Below are 21323 nucleotides of genomic sequence, written 5' to 3'. Positions count from 1 at the left end.
TTGTGATGCTACTTATCCCGCCTAGAAATGTCTGCCATCTTGCATCCTTATTTTTCTAATCCAAATGGATGGCTGGTGACTCATTAAAGCGTTTACAGTTCTTTTTCAAGGTTCTAAGACATACAATTGAGGCAGACTCCATCCTCAAATAAGCATACATAGATGGCTGAATTGTGAAGATGGGAAAACCAAGGGATCATAACGGAAGAGCGAAACATATAAAGACAAAGACATTTCATTTGATAAGCTAGGCCATTTCCACAAAATAAAAAAGGCATGTTTTCAAAATATTCTTCTCTTCTCTTATTATTCTTTAGGAGGTAAAACAGCCATTACATAGGTACACAGAAGCTTGGGTCTATAAATACGAATTTTCTATAACCTAAAACCAATTGGCTAGAATATTAGCCCAATAAGACTTTCACATACTTAGAGTATCTCAAATTTAAAACAAGAAAGAGAATACCTGTCTTATGTCTTATTTCATCTTGATAATAACCCATCTAAATTCACAAGTAGGAAGTCTATGTTCATGGTTGTTAAAAACTAGACAGCAAGTCCAAAATACAGTTACTTATGCTAAGCCCTCCAACACCAAGCCAAGACAATTATAGTTTCTGCTCTCCCAGTAATGGTATTTTAAGCCAATCAGGAATCACTTGATTAGTACTAGCTAGGTAATCCACCTGATAGGTCCTGCTATTGCTTAAATGAAAGTAACCTTGTCAAAACCAACCTGTTTTATTGTCTACACTAACTTCTTTGTTCCCCTCCCTTCTGCATATACAAGGCTCATTTTGTACAGTCCTCAGAGCTCCTTTCTATCTGCTAAATTAAATGCTGCCGGATTAAATCACCTTTTGCTCAAATAAACTCTTAATTAAAATTAACAATTTTAATATGCTTCAGCTTATCTTTAAGGATTTGATTAATTAATTAATTAATTTAATTTAATTTATTATTTCAAGTAATGAGAGAGAGAGAGAATCTGAAGCAGACTCCACACTGTGCATGGAGCCTGACTCGGACTCAGTCTCAGGACCCTGAGATCACCACCTGAGCCGAAACCAAGAATCAGACACTTAACCAACCCAGGTGCCCTGCTTCAGTTTATCTTTTGACAAGGTTAAGACATCTATTTTTTTTTTTTTTATGATAGTCATACAGAGAGAGAGAGAGAGAGGCAGAGACACAGGCAGAGGGAGAAGCAGGCTCCATGCACCGGGAGCCTGACGTGGGATTCGATCCCGGGTCTCCAGGATTGCGCCCTGGGCCAAAGGCAGGCGCCAAACCGCTGTGCCACCCAGGGATCCCCAAGACATCTAATATTTTAAGTACTGTCTTAAGTAGAAACATTTGAATAGCTGACCAAACAGTAGCAGAAAAGGTGATCTAAAAAGTTAGCAGTCAAGGATATTTTTTAATGACTAGAAAGTAAGTTTCTAAAAATAAAGGTTGTAGTTATACCAGGAAGGCAAGCAACAATCAATACTTATATCTGGGATATGCACTTTAAGCAATTTCATGTGTTTGTTATAAGGCCAAAGCAATGGGAAATACAGGAAGAACATGTAGGGTGGGGGGAGAATGAAAGAAAGAAAAAAGAAACCCAAAATATCAAATAGAACACATACACACTCAGAAACGTTTCCCAGTTTCTCATGTCAAAAATATCCAGTTCCTTCTCAACAGTTGTTTCAGAAACTGGTGTTTTCCAACAATGTTTACAGCAAGAGAGGAAATATTTGTGAAAAAAGGAACACAATTTCAAATATTTGCCATAGCTCCAGAGAATAGAGAAAAGGAAAGGGCTTGGGGCAGGGTTGGGGTGTGAAGGAGAAAGCTTCTTATTTTGGTCCAAACATTCACATCCTGTGGGAAATACACCTTTATGCTCTCCTAGTCTCCAGCAATGAGTCCATAGCATTCTCCTTGCTTTACATCTCCTCAAGGCCTCTAGAGAACGTTCACAAGATCTATTGTTTCAGCTTTTCCATAATTGTGTATAACAAGCACCACAAAGCTGGCAATGCATTCCAGTACCCAACTATGTGAATTATTTTAAAAAGAAGCTTATTCTTTAGATTAGATTTGACAACAATGGCACAAAATAATCCCAGCAGGTGCTTTAGAAAGTCTAAATCCACTGAGGATAGGATTTAAAAGGGAGAAAAAAGACACTGAAAAACTTTCTATTACACAGTTTAAAAAAAAAACCCACCAAGCAATATTCAGCTTTGGATCAGGATATAGGACTGAAATTGGTTGAGTTCCCTTGGGCCAGAAGGAGGACTGGCAGACATATCTCTCTGAATGCAGACATTGGCAATAATATTAAAGTTGCTCTGCCCCAACTCTGTGACCTGGCTGGGTTAATGATTTCTTTCCCCCAATCATGTTTCTGTGAAGGAGTTTTCATCATTCTAAAAAGGTTCTCATAGCCAAAAGCCTCCTCTATTCAGACCCAAGTTTTGGCAGGGTCTTTTTCCGATTCACCATGTAGAAGCTGAATTGCTGACAGAGCAAGGCCTCTTGGCCAACAAAGGTCTTGCTGCTTCTACTTACACCCTAGGTGGTTGAGTTCTGATGACAGTAGCTGCTTCTGTCTGACTTATTTGCAATCACACACACACACCCACCCACACACACACACACACTTTTCGTTTGCATCAAACGTTGTCACAGCAGCAGCACAGGGAGTGGAGACCCATTCACAGTGCCCCATTTATAACTCCACCACCTAATCTTGTCATGATACTGTGAACGACAGAGAGAGGTCAGAGAGGCAGGATCACATTTGGAAAGGGAATAAATACCCCTCTCTGTGAACTCTTTTAATCTCCATCTTGTTCCATTTTCAATCAGATATTAATTATTTTTTCCCTCTGGAACTCTGAACCAACTGCTTATTTCTTCTAGACATGGCTTCCTTTCTCTAAGACTGATGGCCACAGAATAACCACCACATTATTTCTACCTATCCACAAAGCAGCATTCAGGTAGCAGAACAGCCCTGTTATAGAAAAGCAGTTACTTATCTGTCTCTACACAAGACACTTGTATCAGATAACAGTCCACTTAAAATCCTGGCCTTCATTTCCAGTACTATAATTGAACCCCCGTTAAGAACATGAGAAAATCAAGTTTTCTATTCTTTAAAAGAGGGAATAGAGAGAAGGATCAAATGAGTAAAAGTATAAACAAAAGTTCATGCAAACCCCACTTTCCCTATAAACAGAGCGTTGAAATACATGTCTAGGCCCGAAATGGGGCCATTTAGTCCCCAAACACCAACTCTGGGGTCTATACTTATTTCCTTGTTCCTTATTCCTTTTCTATTTTTCCTTTCCTTGTCTCTTATTCTTGGAAAGAATTCTGTAAAAGCTCCTCCTATAAAAAGCTTCTTGTCTTCCATCCCATTTTGCAGTTCTCTGGACACTTGAAAGCAGACTGCCCACTTCATGAATTGTTAAATAAAGTTTATCTATGCCACCTAAATTATTTTTTTAAAATCAGTTTAACAAGAGTGACATTTTAGGTTCAGCATCAATAAAACTAGATATTAAGATAATAAGATAATTCAAAATGAAAAGAGTGAAAAAAATGGAAAAATCTATCAGCCCTCAAAAGCCTACAGAAGTGGAGGAGATTTGCTCTCCATGATGCTAGTGACCTGAATATTTGGTGCCGGTAGTGGGAGACGGAGTTGGATACAAGAATATTTTAAGATTCCGTGGGAACAGATGCATGGTCCTCACAGGCAAAAGAAACCTTATTCAATAGAATTAATCAAATCTCCCTTGTGACTATCTCCACATTCCACATTCCTGATTGAATATTGCTGGGCTCCCAACACTTGGCTCTAGCTGAAAGCTTTTACCACCTCCCCACTTCACTCTGGTCTCTGGGTTACCCTTCCAGTAGCTTGGCTGCTGCCCCAGGGCACCAGAGCTTTGATCCAAGCTGAATAGCCATAGAACAGTTGATTCTGCTACTAACCCTGTGATCACAATTCTGTTCTTCTCTCTGTCCAGCACCACATTGTGATTTGGACAAAACTAAGAAGACTTCAAATATACTGCGTGGTTCAAGATTAATACTTACAGACAATGGTTATAAGAATATTTCTCGAATATACAAATATTCTACACTAAACTACCTAGAGCTACAATCTTCGAAAGCCTTTCAAACATGCTTTGCTTCAAAAACTAGGTTAAAATTTTAAGTTCTTAGACCCTCCTAATTTTCCTCTACTGCTATATTTTCACAATTCCATGAGATCAATAAGGTAAATACTCCATTTATTTTGAAATATATCTTTATATTCCATGCCTTCACTGGAAGATAAGATTCTAAAAACTAAAGAAGCAGAAGTCAATAAAATTTATATTAAATGCATTTATATAATTTTGGTGTTAGTGTGGTTTCCTGATACTATCTTTATGTTCATAGACCATTCTCACAGGTAAAGCTGTACAACTATTAGCTCTATAAATAATTTTTTTAAAGATATATTGCTACTAAGTACCCCAAAACAGTGAAATTTAAGGTTACTACAATGATTTTGATGTTTAAGCAATACTTTTCTACCCAGTAGCTTTCTTGTAACAGTCATTTCCACTGAATATTAGAGCAATAAAATGTACCTAGTAAAAAATCCCACTCTTATCCATGATTATTGTTATTCAAGCTTCTGAATAAAATAAGGCATAAATATAAAATTCTAATGCTCCAACCAGAATGGTTATCACAGTTGAACATACACAAAGGAAATATACCATATCATAGTGATTTTAATCACCTTTCCTGCATATTTTGTTCTTAAATGTTGAGGAAATTTTGAGGAATTTGTAAGAGCCTTTAAAATATAACAAACTGTCTATTATACCTGATTTCATTATCTTAGTTTTTCCTACCCTACTTTTAGAGTATCATTTTACCTCCTGGGAACATCTTACTTATTTCTATATCCGAATTATTTCATTCTCATGGGAAAGTAGAGAAAATCAATTAATTACTATTCACAAACAACCTTGGAGCTTCAGGTGAAAGGCCTTTTGACAGCAAAGAATTAATCTTTAATTTCTCATGGCACTATTATGTCCTCACTGAAACAGACTTATAAGTGATTTGTATTGGTTCTTAATGTCAGCAAGTTCTCTTGCTTAATTGTAGACTCTAACAGTTAAAACCAGAAATAGACAAGAACACTTAACTCGAGCTGTAACCAAAACCCATTGTGCTTATTTATTATCGCACTTTCTTGAAGCACAGAGACATTTTACAATGACCGAACATACCAACCACTGGACCAGAAAAACCCTGATAGCAACAGAATGCCTAGAAGACCACACCCCACACATCCCCTTCCCTATGCATAATCATAGGCTGAACACATGCCCACCTCAACCATGATTACATGCACCCTGTCTGCTCTCCTGCACTTACCCCCGAATCTTTCCCTATAAAACTCTAAGCATCCATCTTACAGGCAGAGAGGTTGATTGTTAGGCTTGAGCCTGCCACTTGCCCCAGCTGGCAGCATCTGAAATAAATCTCTCTCTTTCCCTTTTCCAAACCCTCATCACTTGAGGTGTTGGCTTCTCTAGCAACAAGTTCATCTGAGTTTATTCAGCAACAGCATTGGCAAGCCCAGCCAGGAGCTGTACTTTCTATTTGTCTAGCCCCCCTCAGGATTCCCCAGGATGGAGCAGTTGGCTCTGGCAATGGGCACCTAGAACTACCCATTTGTTTTCTGAGTTAGTGGCTGCAGTAGATCTTTTGGTAACATGAAGACCCACATGTGTTTGTTGTTTTATAACATCAGGCTAAATCTAATGGTCAACTTGACTGAAAAACTCAGTTACACTTACATTAAATCATATACACAGTAATTGGCCTGATGGAGGGAGCCACACCATCTTTCTCACTTCAAGTAAAGCAGATTGTGCTGGATTGTAGCTATTCACACTTGTCTAGCACCTTGCTTGGCACTTAACCAAAGTACATGAAAGAATTAATAAACCATACAAACCACTAGATCTAGAGATATCAACTTACCAGCCAGCGTATGCATACATTCCATAATAAAAAGCTAGTGGCAACCCCATAATATTCGCACCTCTTCCTGAGAAAGCATCTTTAAAGTGTTGTGTTTGCCCTGCAATGACAACAGAAAGATTTAAGGACTTTTTAAAGAATTGGGTTATTGTTCATTCTTTAACCGTAAACATGGAGAAAGAAATGGGAAGGTTGGGGATGAACTATACCATTTCAGGTCCAGATTTCTCACTCCTTGTTCATTGCCGGATTCATCTATTAATACTGTATCCAGTCTAGATGAGGAGTCCCAAGAGTATATTGATCACTACTAACACTATTTCACATTTCTCTTGTAATAAAATTATTGCAAAGAGCAAAGCAATTCCTTGTTTGAGTGTGCCTCTACTCTTAAAAAGTTTGAGCATGAAAAAAAGGCTAAAGAACATTCTGTAAGATATGGTTTATAGGAGTATGATAGAATTCTTTTAAATAATGATAATATAATGCTCATGTCGGGGAGAAAGAATTTCCTCTGACCTTCAAGGTCCTTCTATCTGGACTAAGAATTAAACTAACATGAAACAGATTAACAGGAAAAAAAATCAAATTTAATAGCATATGTACGGGGAACTCCCACAGACATGGAAATTCTAAAGAGAGTGAGGCAATATGAGTTACATGAGCTAAGAAGGAAGGTAAGTTTCTGAGGATACAAAGAGGAGAAAGAACATTAACAGGAAGGTAAGAGGAGATTTTAGAAAACAAAAGTTGTCCTATTGTGTAAACAAAAGTTGTCCTATTGTGTAAGATGAATTTCTTTGGTAAAGAGGAATCTGTTAATAGCTCTCTTCTGGGCATATGCAGGCAATTGAGGAGAGGTAAAGAGCTTTTCCTGAATCTTCTGGGTTTTGATTATTTTTAACTCAAAATAATGTTTATGTCAACGTGGCATAAACATCTTGAGGCAGAGTGCCCTTGGCCTCTACACTCAGAAAGCAATATCCACAGGTCTACTGTCAAAGAGGAGGTAGCAAAAAACCCAAGAACCACCTTCACATATCATTTAACTTTCTTTCTGCTCTGTTTTCCCCTGTAGTCCATTAAATACCCACAGTGGTTGGAAAGTCCTAGGGACCAAATCTGCCCTTCAGAAGATTCTTTTGTAAATAAAATTTCACTGGAGCACAGCCAGACCCTTTTCTGAAGTCTCCTTTTCTGTGTCTCTTTTCTGAAGAAAAAGGCAAATGAAATCACCCAAACAGGAAATATGACTTTGTTTCAAAATTGGTCTTCACTTAAGGAAATAAAAGAAGGATAGAAGAGGTGGATGATCTATGTGATTATGAACCTCTCTCTTCACTGAAATCTCAGTAGTTGCCTGGGTTGCCCAGACAACAATATATATTAATATAATCTGCTTTGAGATAAAATATAGAGAAGGTTGAGTTGTGCACTAAATAATTTTTCCCTCAAAGTATCCAGTTCCAAAATATAGTTCATTTAAAAAGAAATGACACAGTGAATTCAGAAATGCCTGTTTTACTAAAACATCTCTGTGTCCTCATTGAAGGGAAATATAAATACTGGAGCTCAGATAAAAACATCTGTTGAATATTCTTTTCTCATGACCTGTGGTCTCCTTGGCCTAAAGAGATAATATTCTAAGAGTACAGGACTGAATAAGCAATAAGAAAAACCAACGTTTATTAAAGATCAGGTCCTAAAGCAGAAATCCTAAAAAGTATCATTTTGAAAGTATTACAAAAGAGAGGCTTTCCTAAACATCTGGGATATTTTAGCTATATAACAGAAGTCTCAGAAATATGAAAGTCATAATAGTCAAAGGAAAATTTAACAAATCCTCATAAGTAAATACAGAACATACAACTGTTTTCAGGATCTGATTAGAGTGGAAATAAAGGCACACTCTGTATTAGTAAAGCTTTTCTCTTCCTGGAGTTACAAATTAATGTGAAAAATATGTGATTAAGTTAGAGAGAAAGAAAAATCAACACTTTGTACTAATAGAGTAAATTTACTTGCTAAAAACGCTCTCTAAAATATTAAAATTCACTTTAGATGTGGTAATATTCTTACTGCATTTCTCTATTAGGTGAGCTATAAAAGGAAGCCTGTTCATATTAGGCACTGATAGCATAGATATTAATTAAAGAATCATTCTATTTTAAGTGTTGAAAAAGATCCAAAAGATAAATTATGATCTCTGCTCTTAAGGAATTTCCAATAAAATAACATTTGGAAAACTTCACCTCATCTCACATACATATATAAATAGGTGGTAAAAAAAAAATGACTACAGTCTTACATTACATCAAAAAGAAAAAAAAAAAACTTAGTTTTAAGGAATAGTATATCATCTTTTGGAACCTAAACTAGAACTAAGGTAGGGTCAATGACTCAGGGTCTCTGCACTTTCCAAAAATGGAAGAAACTCCTTAGAAAAGACTGAAGAGTTAGCCAGAAAAAGAAAGCACTAACAAAACAGGTTATTTTCTCTATATTTATAATGGATCAGATAAAATGAGCAGGCCAGCTCTGTGGTGGCCAATGTGAATTAGAAGAGCAAGCTCATGTCTTCTCTTTGGTGTTGGGCATAGCATTACAATCTTTATTGTGTTTACTCTGAGTTGGCTGAACTTGCTGGATTTGATTCAACCATTTAGCCAGGAGAGTTCTAAGATCTTCCATTAGTAAATGGACAATAGCAGCTCCTTTTCCCTAGCTACAGAGTGACGGATCTTTCAATGTTTGTTATTGTTTGAGGCTTCTACCATCAGTGATGATTTTGCTGGATTTGGGCATTTCCTTTTGCTTTGTGTAATTCTTCTTCTGCAACTTCATAAAACTTCTCTATAAATTCCCTTTCCTGGAATGGACAATACCAATGTAAACATTAAATACTTAACATTCCTAAATTATGTCACTCCTTCACAATTTCATCTCACTTTCCTATTTTCTACTGTTAGGTCCAGTGCTAATTAAATAACTCACCTGGATCTCATACTTTTCCAATAACTTCCACTGGATCCAAGCAATTACATGTACCTTCTTCCCTAGAACAACTGAAACTCTAAATAACATCACCTCTTCAACCATTTCATCTTTTCCTCTTAAACAGTCAAATCTATTAGGCAAATACTCCCCCCAAATAATATTACATATCCATAGAAATGAATGTTTTACTTTAAAGATAACGTAACAATAAAAATTAAGTTTTTACAACTTTTTTGTCAGATAATATTTGGTTTTTAGGAATGCTCTTCCCATATAATCTCTCCTTCTGTCAAGACTCTATTCTCAAGGTAAAAGCAGTTATAGCCATAGAGTAAAAGAATTATGGTCATCTTTCATTATTTTCCAGATATCCTTTCTCCTTAGTCATTATTATTATTATTATTATTATTATTATTAGTGAACTAGTTTAAAGTAAATGTAAGAGGTATAGTTGTCAGTAGTTAAAACTAATGGCAGATTTGTTTTTCCACTTTAAGTTCTCACTCCAAGGAGTTTATATGGATAGAATTCACTGATGCCTTATTTTGTTGGTTGGCCCAGTCTTAATTCTCTTGCTGCCATTCAGCTGTAAATACCAATGCACCCCCACCACCACCACCATGCAGCAGTCTTTCAAATCAATTAGATGACAGTGTAGAGTCTAAGTTCCAGAAACAGAGACTAATTAAGGGATTCTGCTAGGACAAGCGAAAGTTAGGGCAAGGGAAGATCAAAAGCAGATACGTATTTTAAAAAGCATTTACTTTCCAGTCCATACCTTTAATTAGCTGCGTAACTCCAGGCACTATAATTATCAGAATTGCTGTGAGCTTGCAAAAGGTTAGGAAAATCTGGATCCGAGCGCTCCAGCTGACACTCATGCTGTTGAGGACCATCACTACAGCTGCAAACAAATAGATGAAGTTACAAAAGGTGAATTCTCATTGGCATGAAGACACCTTAGGTCCCTGCTATTCAAAGTGCCATCCATTTAACCAGCAAAGTTGGCATTACCTGGAGGCATTTTGGAAATGCAGAATTTCAGGCACTGCCCTAGATTTAAATACAAGATGTCTAGGTGACTTTTATGCACACTGAAGTTGAAGAAGCTTAGATAAAACCCCTGGACAGTAAAAATTCATCTCTCGGTCCTTGTATATGTCAGTAAGAGTGGGCATATACTGTAGTTTTCTAAAAATCAGATATAAATACCTTCTAACCAAATCCTGAAGTCATCATAATATGCAAATTGCTGAATATGACTCTCCAGCTGGGTAAGTCAGGCAACTATTTCCTCCTATAATGATGTTACACATACGCACCTGCCAGTATGGAATCACTCAAGAAATGGTAAGACGTCAAAAAGTTGTCTAGTACCTTATTCTTCACTCTCAGAACTAGCCCTAGCCAGCACTCTGGTTTTCCTCTCTATGTTCCAATTAGCACCGGAAGGACTGACTTTCAACCTACCTTAAAAATATAGGCTTCTGAGATGTGTTTGGGGACTTAGAAAAAAAGTTATAAGTAATGAGTTCAAAAGATCCCGGACTAGGACACACCTTGGTTCTGAAGCCATCAAATTTCCCTTTCTTAATGATGCCGTCTGCAGTTTCCTGAGAAGCATTCAACTATCCAGTCTTCCCCCAATGGTAGCCCATGAGAACCCTAGGGATAGAACAAGCATTTTCTATCCCTGTATGCTCGTGTCCAGCTCCATGCTTGGCCCAGAAAGATAATCAACACAATTTTGTTGAATAAATGAATGAATTGGATCTTGAGTTTAAAAAAACTACTTTCACCCAGAAGCCATGAAATTAATGGTGATACTCTAAGACCTTGCCTCCTATACTTGGCTGGAATGACTTCTACAGGTTCTTCTAAACCACAGATTTCAACTTTATACTCTTTCCAGAAGTTTATATTAAGTATTTACACACCCCCTCATCCCTACCCAAAGCTGCTCATACCTGACATTTGCAGTTATTATCTATAAGCTTTATTTTTAGAGAAGTATATCCCTCCTAAACAAATTACCCAATTGTATGAACATATTTCTCAGGGGACAAAACAAAACACAGTTTTTATCGTTCTAGTTGCAATAGGAAGTTTTCCTATTATACAATCATCCCTTATCTTCATAATTTCCATTGCCTTGTATGATCACTAGCTCATTTTAGAACTTTAGAATTAGTACAAGCAAATTTTTTTTTAATTTTTTAAAGGAAGCCTTCTAAAGGAAGGCTAATTAAGGTATATCTTTTTAATGATTTACTATGCAGTCATTTAAAATTATGATACAGTTAAATATGTATTGCATGAAAGGATGTTCATGATATATTACTGACCAGTACAGCAAGTTACAGAGAGAAGGATGGATGGATGGGTGGATGGATGGATGGATGAATACACAAAGACAGAAAGAAATGAAGGGAAAAAATCTGAAAGAGTGTTTATCAAAACACTAACAAACACTTCATCTATAGAAGGTATCTATAGATGATAGAATACTGAATATTCTATTTTTATTTCTTTTCCTGCATTTAATAATTCTAATAACAGATATGCAGTATTTTTAGTGAAAAAAATCAATAAAACAATTTTCATTTTTGAAAAAGTCAAAGATGGGAAAATAAGGGATCAGAAGATCCCATATAAAGTTAAATAGGGGGCTACTAATGAAGAAATATTTCAAAGGAGTAATGATTGCGAATGATCAGGGAAGACTGGAACCCCAAATAATCTCCACGGGAGGCTCAGGGAAATATTTTACCTGTGCTTGAAGCTAAAAGGCAGGACTATTGTTAATAGCATTTGCTATTGTTAATAGCAAAGTGCATTACTTTATCAGAGGAAGGATAAAAAATAAAATCTTTTTCTTTCTCCAATATAAAGCACTTATATACTGAAAATAATTTAATGCAACTCTGTTCTCCACTTCATCATCCAGTTATTCTTTCCTTTTTTTTATGCAAAGGATTCTGTGATAAATGAGTCATCATATAAAAAGCATGATTTTTTTAGTTAAGGAGATCCAGCATTGGCCTGAAAAAAATTGGACTCATGTTCCTATTACCAACAAAAGAGCACTGTTTTCTTTTAAATAGAGCTCCTAAAACCTAAAACACTATTTCTGAAAGTACTCCCCAATTTTTCTCTTTATAGAGGATAAAAGGGCAAAGAGAAAGAGAAAAAGGAAAAGAAGGAAGGAAGGAAAGAAGGGAGGAAGAAAGGAGGAAGGAAGGAAATGGAGGAAGGAGAAAAGAAAGGTGGATGGGAGACAGGAGAAAGGGAGGGAGGGAAGGAAGAGAAAGGAGAGAGGAGAGACAAAGAGGCATTCATATTTGGGGAACTTCTTTAATTGAGAAGAAAGAGGATTTGTTATTTTCAAACAGAGTGTGTCTTAATGCCTGTTGAAATAGAAAAAAAAATGAGCATTCAGGGGTTTTCTCTTCTATTTTGTAAAGTTTTCTTAGAAAAATGGAAGACAAAATCAAGTAAATATTATAAATTGATAATCTCACCTTGCTTTCCTCTCAGGCAGGTAAAGTAAAAATTCTAGTTAAAACTGATTCCTCTTAAAGGTTTCTCAAAACCCCACTTTATCTGAATATCCAGACATTACACTCATTTTTTGGTACACCAAAAATGACCCTGAAGGATACAACTTACCAAGTAACAAGGAAGCCAGTACAGATGCACGGTAAAATTCCTCAAGTTACTAGAAGCGCCGTTTCATCTCGTGTCTTTACACAGAAATTTAAGTCTACATATGTAGCTTATCCAACAATATTGAAAAGGGGCTTTGGGATTCACTAAATGCACTGGGTTTCTGAATTTCTGCAACAAATAATATCTACTCTATTTTTTATAGACTAACTACCCACATTGTAATAAAAGAAATCTGAGTAAGTTCTGTGGTCCTACCTAGCTTTACCTCCTTCGAATAATAATTGTAAATTTTACATGCTAGAAACTCTTTATATCAATTTTGCTTTTTTTTTTCCTTACCAAAATAAAATACAGGGACATAGAATTTTTATTTACTTATTTATAGTGCAGTTTTCTAAGAACTGAAACACAACCACAAAAGCCATATGTATAAATCCAGGAGATAAGAAATACGTCTTTGAATGGAGCTGTTTCTGAAGAGGGTTGTTTAGGAAATGTGAAGGACCAACAAGTGTTTCTGCACTTCTAGAACTCAAGCCTGTCTTCGGATGTGCTGAGTAAGATTACTAAGCTTGGATATATTAGTTTGTCCTCCCAGGTTTAGGTTCTGCCTGGTTTCTGACTTCTGACTGCTTCATGCTAAATTGATAAAATACATGGATGCTGCAGGGATGCTAATGTGGTGAGTTAAAGTCCCTCCTTCCACAGTTCTTTAGAACAGCTGCCTAGGTCACCTTTCCCTTTGTTCGCATTCATTTCCCGAGTCTCTTGATTTCCGAGAGGATAAACACCTCCAGCTATAAACATCTTTAAAAAAAGAGAGATGGTCTATATCTAGGATCTCGATATTGAGAATAAAAATGGTAAATATTAAATAATTGTGAACGATAATTAAATGGCAGACATTGAACAAAGACTTTATATGGATAATGTTATTTAATCCTCGTCTCTCTATGTTGGGGTCACCATCATTGTCTGCATTCTTCAAATGGCCACCTGAACCCTGGGATAGTATTTAACTTGTTTATTTTCACACAGGTAAGCATAAAGATAGGACTGGAGCCTAGGTAAACTGACTTTAGAGTCCACACTTTTACCCCTAGCTCACAGGTAACAATGAGGAAGTAGCTCCAAAGACATAGATGATCTCACTAGTTCTCTCAAACTCCTGGTGGCTCTGCCTCCCTGCCAAGGTTCATGTTTATGTTGGCTGGGATTTCAGGATACTTTGATCCTACATTTTATTTGTTGTTCCCCTGAAGGATATGGTTATTGTTTTTCAGTGTTCATATATTTCTACCTACGAATTCATTGTCTTGGTAAACTAGGTGTGGTCGAAAAGGAAGAGGTGGAGCCAGACTTCAGAATATTTAGGCAAAACCACTCCACAGGCTATATTCGAAATCCTAGCCCAGAACCGATCCTTGATTTTCTTTCATGTAATTCAAGGACGCCAGGAAAATAATGTGGGAAAAGTAAGAACAGTGATGTAGTAATGGAACTGGCTACTTTTTTCTTATAATACAGTCACAAGTGTGATTTTCTTTGCTTCCTCTTAATTATTCCCACAAGGTATGAGAAGCAGGCTGGGGCTCTTTACTCACCTATAGACACTAATCAAGGAAGGATATTGAGACTCAGAGATTGTTAGGAATAGATCTCGGGGTAGATTTCATATTTTGAAAAAAAAAAGTATTTTTATTATAATGCTCTGCCATCTAAATGTATAGTTGTATAGGGAATAGTTCCAGGAGACCAGAACAAAAGACTGGATACCATTGTAAGGACTGAGCATCCTTCAGTGCTTACCAAAGCTACGTGGACAGTGAAACTTGCTCATGTTGCATAGATGTGATGTCCAGACGGGGCTAGAGGAGAACACCTAATGTGAATAGATAAGATTTCCCAGCTAGACTTCCCTGTGCCTGCCATTTTACCTGAATGAACAGGATTCTGGATAAGCAAAAACTTTTTCTCTTTACTAAATTGCCAGAAATGATATCGAGTATTTTCAACAAAGGGCAGATAAATTAGCATTTAGTAAATTCCTATTCCTACCCCACCGTCACTTCTCAAGTGATTGGTTAACATTTCACAAACCTTGAAATTCCTTTTTTTCTGTGACTTGATTAGGACAAGATCCTTCTGGTTTGCTCTTCTTCTACACTTGAACTAGAGACTTCAAGCGATCACAAACTGTTTCCTTCCCCAAGGAAGCCATGGAAGCACTTTGTGCCATTAAACTCTGTTTTCCACATCTCACTAACCTTCCACCCTTGGCAGGCAGAAAATCACCCAAACTCACTTTCAACAATACAGAATAAGAGAGATTTGCCCCCAGGTAAATTTCTCCTTCCCCATTTCCACGTCCACCCTTTTGCTCCATTAAAGCTAAATCCTTCTAGAAGATAGTTTCACTCTCCCAGGTAAGCCACTGACTTATATTACCTACCACTGAGTCCTAACAATACCTTGTTTTCTCTTTCACTGTTTCGGATTGTAGGAATGGATTGCCTCAGAACCTCAAGTTTGCAAATAGAACATCAAAATTTGTAAGCTAATATTATAATTAATGGCAAAAATGAAGAAGATGTCTACATTCATCCAAGATTTACTCAGGCTTTGTGACCTATTCTATCACCAATCTCTACTACAGGAGTTTGGTAAAGCACAACTTGCTTAGTTAGCTTTACCTAAAACTGTACTAAAATTTGGGTTTTAAGAGTTTCCATTCTCTCCTCCAAAATACAAATTTTCCCTTCAAAAAGTTGAATAGGGGCAGCCCGGGTGGCTCAGCTGTTTAGTGCCACCTTTGGCCCAGGGTGTGATCCTGAAGACCCGGGATCGAGTCCCATGCCTGGCTCCCTGCATGGGGCCTGCTTCTCCCTCTGCCTGTGTCTCTGCCCCTCTCTCTCTCTCAGTCTCTGTCTCTGTGTGTGTGTGTGTGTGTGTCTCATGGATAAATAAATAAAATCTTTAAAAAGAAAAGACAGTTGGCTGGATATAAAGCAGGGGTTCTCAACCAGAGGTAATAAATAAATAAATAAATAAATAAATAAATAATAAATAGATAAATAAATATTTAATAGCATTGAGACAAAGAAAAAGAGCCATCCAGACCTTACCAAAATAGCACTATGTCATGATCATCCATCTCATTTGAAGTCCAAAGAGGCAGAATTTGTGAACTTGTAAATGTTTACATAAAATCTACTGAAAGTTTTCTAATTCTCTTAATTAAATTGAGGAATACACATGCCTACACTAGAGATAACTTTTAAAACTCCTATTGTAAATCTACAAATCTCTCAAAAACATTACCTCCGTCTCCTTTTCGAATATAATAATCGTGCTACTATTCTGCCTCAGTCATTTTAGGGACAAAGTTATCATGGTTATAATAATGGCTGTTAGTCCAGTCCCTTAGTGGGATCCCAATTTATCAAGAACTTTCTACAGGCAAGGCACTTTGCTTAAGGCTTTAAAAACCTGATGTAATTTCATCTTTCTGCAGCCATCCAAGACAGATTATATTTTTGCAGATATTTTACCAATAAATAAAAGTAACGCTTAAGAAGGTTTAATATTTAGCTCCAAATCACATAACTAAGAAATTATCACAATAAGTTTCAATTCCAGACTGTTTGCCTTCAGAGCCAGAGCTGTAACTACTATGCTAATATAGTTCATCCCACAAAAGCTCATGGTATTAGATCTGAAGATCACATTGAACAAACTCTATTTCATTTACCGCCATTGTCCTACTACCCGAGAAAACTGAAGATGTGTAATCCTCCAGGCTTAACAAGTAGATTTTTCTACCAGAGAAAAATTCTTAGAAGTCTTCTCACAAAATCAGTGAGTCAACAAATATTTATTGAGCACAAACACCACACAAAAACCATGTGAAGGTCTAGACATATAGCAGCGAAAGAGCCCTTGGTCTCATGGAACTTCAAATGATGTTTTCCCACAAGAGTACCAACAGCTACCATTTGTAATTTGTTCTTAATAAATTGCAGGCACCACCCAAAATACTATATGTTTGTTGTCTCAGCTAATTTCATTTACTCTTCACAAAACACCCTATGAGACTCTGCAGGATTTACAGGTAAGAACATTGAGGTGTGGAAAGCTTTGATGATTTGTCCCTAAGTCTCATATCTGTAGTGTCTGTTAGGGACCATGATGAGTTAAGTTTGCCATCACCCCTCCAGAACTCAGAAATCTTTCTTTAAAGATTTCACAGGATAATGGTGTGTACATGTTTGGTAGATAAGATAGAAAATCCAGAATGAACCTATGTTCAAAATATATATATCTACACTAGAGATATTTTTATGTCGAACTCCTAGTTATTTCCTGCAAACAAGGCACTCACTTCCCTACCAGTAAATGTGTGTTGTTCTCTTCAGTGTTCTATTGAAATACCATAACGGAGTATAAATGAAAATTTTTTCATTAGGTATGAAATTCAATTATTCCTGTGTCATTTTCCATTTCCAAATAGAACTTATCAAACATGATTATATTGATTCTTAAAATTGGCTCAATTAGCATCTAGAATTAAGTTATTGTTTTCCATAATATTCAAAGGTTTGGCTTCATACCACTTATGTAATGTTGTGTGTATTCCTCTTTTTCATGTCTTTTAAAAAAATGTCTAGTATTTGAGCACATTGATAAAAAGGAACAAATTCCTAATTTGGAGACCTATTTTGAGAAGTGCTACCAATAATCAAATATTAAAAGCAGATTTTTATCATGACCATCAATGGACAGCTAAAACTGTAACACTGGGAGTGACAGTTTGCTAACATTATAAAATGTCTGAGTACAACATACACACCTAACACATGAGGAGCACTCTAGGAGGATAAGTGAGTTATCATTCAACATATTATCAGGGAAGAAGGATAATTTCTAATTCAAAAATCCATAAAATAATTGGGATTTCATCTGTAAAATTCTCTCTTCATGTATTATTTTACTAATAAGGTGGTTTTTGTTTGCCTATATCAAAAGATTAGCCATCATATCTATTGACCCAGTGTAAAACTGACATAAAATATAAAGCAGAGATCATTCTGAATCCTCATTCTTTTCTTTATTTTCCAAAACAAATTGGGCAAGGAACTGAACACCAAAAGAGCATGATGTGAACAGCAATCCCATCATGCGAAAAGTCTACAGAAATTTTGTCATCAATTACTTTTGCTTTTTTTTTCTTTTTCATATTTGTACCAATGATACTCACTTATGCCCACAGCTGTAATGAGCTTGATTGCAAGTTCAGGAATTTCACATTGAATAAAAAATGGTTCCAGAATATAGCGTCCAAATGCCAGAGAAATCACAGCAGTGGCTGCAGGGCTGGAAAAAAAATTAGGTTAACAAAGGAAAATATAAGTAGCATCTTTACTGAACTTTCTCTAACTTGAGGTAATGTTATTCAAATAAAGAACATGCTAAGTATAAAAGTCTATGGGATCAAATCCCACATCGGGCTCCCTGTATGGAGTCTGCTTCTCCCTCTGCCTGTGTCTCTGGCTCTCTGTGTCTTTCATGAATAAATAAAATATTTTATAAATAAATAAATAAATAAATAAATAATATTTTCCAAACTCCATATTTGAGTAGGTTGTCATAGACATTCCAAAGAAAATATTGCCTATAACTTCAGTGGCTATTTTTAACTTCCCATGTCAATGGAAGCAAGTCTTTGTGCTATCAATTTTGTCACTGCTCTTCTGGATTTGACTTTTTTTTTTCTTAAAAATCTAGCTTATTGAGATCTTGACAAAGCTGGGCTTTACAAGAAGCAGTCCTCCCAATAAGTCAACAACTAAACTCCAGCTGCAACATGAATGGGTCAAGGGAGCAGATCGAATGAGTGGGGGCACAGTCAGGAAAATGAACACAAAATTCAACTTCAAAAATTATTATTAATAAGTGTTTATTGCAAATATACGCTTTTGTCCTTGACATTGTATTCCTCTTATTTTTCTGGTACAGCAAAAACTTGACAAGCCAAGTAATTATTCTTAATTTTATAAAAACATTTAGATGCAGAGTATAAGTTGAAAAATAAAAACACTGTTGTGATTTTATACAATTGAGAAAACATGCATGAGAGTAGAAAATTAAGTAAGTTCAGGTCTATAGTAAAATAGGTAACAAACCATTCTACTCTAATTCTTCTAATATTTCTATGAGAAAATGACGTGTGACTCTAACTATATTTCCATACAAATGCATAGTCTTTCCATACACAGGCAAGTTCATAGAATTATATAATTTCTCCTGCCAATCTTTGCCCTCAGCTTCTCTTCTCATAGTTACTCAGCACCCATGTTCAATACCTAGATTGTCAGAAAACTAACAGCTATCATGTTCCAATGTTGACCAGCTTATACTAGAAAGCACCATACATTTTCTGATTTCCTAAAGACCCTCTCTTCTTCTAGCCCCAAAAGATGATTTTTCCAATTCTTCATCACTTGCAAATTTTTAATGTATAAATTAAAATCTGATCACGTCATTTTAGTGCTTTCAAAACATGCTCAGGATATGCAAAACCTTTCAGTTATGGCTCCATCTGGTCTAAGCATTCCCTTCCTTTGGTTTGCTTCTTCCAACTAGAAGGAGCTGAATACCTTTTGCCTGAAGCCCCTTTAACTCATTGATATTTTTTTTATACCCCGTATCTTTGTTCAATCTATATTTGCTCAAGGAAATTCTTTTAACCCTCTAGGTGAGAGCTCCCCAGGTACATTCTCTTAGTGAGTCTCATGGCTTCCCTTTCACACTGCTTATCACAGTAGCAGCTTTATCTTTACTATGTGATTTCTTGATTGATAACTATTTCCCTCATGTGCCCATGAGCAACATGAGTTCCAAACTATGTCCATCTTAGTCACTATTTTATCCCCAGTATTTGATATAGCATCTATCCTAAGTAGAAACCCAGTAAATATTTGAATATATGGTTACTATGTGAATTCAATCTAATGATCCCCACTATGTACTGATATATGATATTTCTTTTCTTGAAATCTGTGTGCTACAGATTATCCCTGGCAAATCTGAAGCATAATTTTAAGTACAGGTATTGAGGCTCATTCTACTTTAGATCTCTTTAACTTACCACGCACCACTCAGCAGCTGTTTAAGGAATGAAAAAATAAGTGAATGAGCACTGTATCCGTGCTATTATGAACAAAGTGATCATGCTTATCATAATGCCAAGCAATCAGCCAAAGCCATGCAACAAATACATTGCTGCTCAAAAAGAATTTACTATCTATGATACTCAGGATACTGATTAAGGAGTATAATGGTTTTAAAAAGTGTGAGATAAAATACATTTTGTGTATTTAAAATGCCTGGAGTTTTAATGGAGGAAAGAACAACTGAAATATTAAGTAAGAATACAAGATACCATGTTGAATGTCAAGTAAGAAAGAGAGACTGCATTTTTTTTTTCAGAAGAATTAAGAGAGAAAATAAATATAAACTAGCGAAAACAGGAAATTAACTGTGGAAAAGATAGGATTTAGGTTAACCTTTGAAAAGTAATATCCAGATAAATCAAAAAAGAGCAGGTGATACATCCCAGGCAAATCCCAGATTTTAGAAAAGGTCCAGAATACTTCTTTATCATTATTTCATTATAACAAGTTTTAAATCATGCAGAATTGGCTAGCATGAGAACAGACATATAGAGGTAAATACTACTCTAAGCTTCTTGTTAAAAAAGAGATGCCCACAACTATAAAAATTGTGACTAGTGTTAAGTCAATATTTACTAGGTCTGCATTTGCTACTTATGCCCGAAATATTAGGCTAAAAGCTCACAGGAGCTCTCAGCTGTGTATGTCTGATAAGTTTACAGTAAGAGCAAGTTTCTCCAGTTATGTCTGTTAAACTCTACAATCAGAATGTGCAAGTCACACTCTACGGTAGGAGTTAGCTTTAAGGAACTGTGATACTCTAAACTCCACATATGACATCACAAATTTCCCACAAAGGCAAAGGAAATTTGCTATTCAGAGTGACTTAGCACTATTTGGTTTGATTTTAAACCCAGACAATTAGAAAGGAGAACAAGTCTTACAACAATAATTTTTTTTTTTTCCATTACAGTTCACCGATTTGCTTAACAAGAGGAAGTGAGTCATTCAAGGTTTGGCTTTTTTTTTTTTTTTCTTTTCGTAAAGTAGTAAACTCAATGACACACTAAGTTGTTAGGCACAGAAGTTTCCTAGTCACAATTGAGTGAAGTTAAATGATGATGCAATCCACAAGAAGAAAAACTCCAACTACTGGCTTAACATTTAATTTTGCCTGGCCAGTCAAAAGGCATGATTTATTAAGGTAGCTTTTTATGCTCCATATCCTTTCAGGTCAACATATTTTCTAGAAATGCTAGTGAATGATTGAATATTAAAGATAATCAGACACTTTACAAATCTGGCATGGATGGAGAACTCCTGCCAGTGACAAAACTGCATTAAAAACATTAATTGAAAATATAAAATAAAATAAAATAAAATAAAATAAAATAAATAAATAAATAAAAACATTAATTGACAGAA

At 35.9% G+C, this 21323-nt stretch overlaps 1 protein-coding gene across 2 annotated transcripts in view; it reads right to left on the bottom strand.

The window, feature by feature from the left end:
• SLC7A11 (solute carrier family 7 member 11) overlaps positions 1 to 21323 on the bottom strand; it is a 79366-nt gene that overhangs the window by 53341 nt on the left and 4702 nt on the right. For both annotated transcript variants that reach the window (XM_026018455.2, XM_072755247.1), the window contains exons 3-5: positions 17984 to 18099; positions 9836 to 9961; positions 6061 to 6160 (exon numbers count right to left, since the gene is read on the bottom strand). In XM_026018455.2, coding sequence (XP_025874240.1) covers positions 6061 to 6160; positions 9836 to 9961; positions 17984 to 18099 — 342 coding nt within the window. The remainder of the gene's footprint in view (positions 1 to 6060; positions 6161 to 9835; positions 9962 to 17983; positions 18100 to 21323) is intronic.

This window comes from Vulpes vulpes, chromosome 4 (genome assembly GCF_048418805.1).
Source record: "Vulpes vulpes isolate BD-2025 chromosome 4, VulVul3, whole genome shotgun sequence".
Taxonomy (NCBI): Eukaryota; Metazoa; Chordata; class Mammalia; order Carnivora; family Canidae; genus Vulpes; species Vulpes vulpes.
This window is presented reverse-complemented; position numbering and strand designations above follow the sequence as displayed.